Source organism: Hippocampus comes, unplaced genomic scaffold (assembly GCF_001891065.2).
Source record: "Hippocampus comes isolate QL1 unplaced genomic scaffold, H_comes_QL1_v1.1 scaffold144, whole genome shotgun sequence".
NCBI lineage: Eukaryota > Metazoa > Chordata > Actinopteri > Syngnathiformes > Syngnathidae > Hippocampus > Hippocampus comes.
Genome location: NW_017805782.1, coordinates 436,405 through 437,822, shown reverse-complemented (window position 1 = coordinate 437,822; position 1,418 = coordinate 436,405). Strand labels below are relative to the sequence as shown.

At 49.2% G+C, this 1,418-nt stretch overlaps 1 protein-coding gene across 1 annotated transcript in view; it reads left to right on the top strand.

The window, feature by feature from the left end:
• Positions 1-1,418, top strand: part of LOC109524802 (steroid hormone receptor ERR2-like) — a 12,251-nt gene that overhangs the window by 4,163 nt on the left and 6,670 nt on the right. Inside the window, 1 exon segment of the mRNA XM_019884905.1 lies at positions 1,305-1,417. Within this exon segment, the coding sequence (XP_019740464.1) occupies positions 1,305-1,417 (113 nt within the window).

Genomic DNA, 1,418 nt, shown 5'->3' with positions numbered 1-1,418 from the left:
AACACAAAGATCATGTCGGATTATTTCCAATCGTTTTTGTTTGTTCGTTTTTTTTTTTCCCTTCCGAAGTATTCGTCGTTGTCACCATTTGCTGACTTTGCAGGCCGATGACATAAATAGCGCGAGCATCAAAAGCATCCGCCGCCGTCTGCGTCGACGAGCGCCTCCGACCTTCGACCTCCCACGGGACCCCCCCGCGCCTCCGATGAGTTTGCCTATTTTGATGGCTCTCGCACGGGAAGCGCATCGCCGATCGTCACGTTGACTTCGTGCGCGCTCCGCGTCGCCATTGGCGCTTGCTTCGCTCAACATTTGCGTACGTGTTTGTGGAGCTTGGTGAACTGAATAACAGCAAGCGACGGGAACAAAAAAAATACATCTTACTCACTTGCGAAACGTTTTTCAGGCTTAGAGAAGAATTTTTTGAACTTTCTAGGCTGCCAAAATATGAGGTAGGATCTTGTTCTACTCCAGGAGAAATATTTCATCGTTAGTCAATGTCTTGACGTTCGTCTGCTGAACAAAACGAGGACAAGATCGTGCTAAAAAAAATAAATAAAAAAATAAATTGCTATTTTTTAAAATTTTCCGCATGACAGGACCACTGCATTCGCCGATAACATTCTGACATTTTGCTCCCCTATCTGAGGAATTTCTTTTCTTTTCAAAATGGCCGCTTTGTTCGCAAGTGCGAAACCTCAAGTGTGGAATGGCCGATTCAAAACCAGATCACACTCCAACCAGTGAATGATGCAACTTTGTCTTTCGCCCATTCAGGAATTTTTTTTTTTTTTCTCGTAACGTCGCTGATGGCGGCGGCGGCGAAGACGCGGCAGACGTTTGAAGGTTATGCTTCCGGGCGCTCATTGAAATGCAAACTAAGACCAGAGGGGGATCGATCGATGGCCGTCTCTTGTTTATTTATGAAATCAATTTGCTAACTGTCCCTCACGAGCCCCCCCCCCCCCTTTTTACTTCCCAATGACGGCTGAAGTCGAAACGCCGGGTTCGTCGTGGGCGAGCGAGGGGTGTGTTTGACTTTGCGGGGAGACACACACATTTTCTTGTTGTTTCATGTTGTCAAATAACGGGGTCAAGGGTTAAGACTGGAAAAAAGTTCCCACGTCTTGTTTGAACACGTCTAACAATGGGAATGCGTTGAGCGAATCTAAACCTTGGGGGGGCCAGCTCGTCCAGACCAGGGTCCCGTGTTGTACACGGGCGCGTGCCCGTCGCAGTTTTTGACAGTAGGAGACGTGTGACATTTTTGGTTTTGTTTTTTTTTTTTTGTCTCCGCCGTCCAGTCTGCTGAGTCGGATGCCCTCGGAGGAGCGCCACCTGTCGTCCAGCTGCGGTTCCTACGTGAAAACGGAGCCGTCCAGCCCGTCGTCGTCGTCCCTGGCGGACGCGGGCAGCCG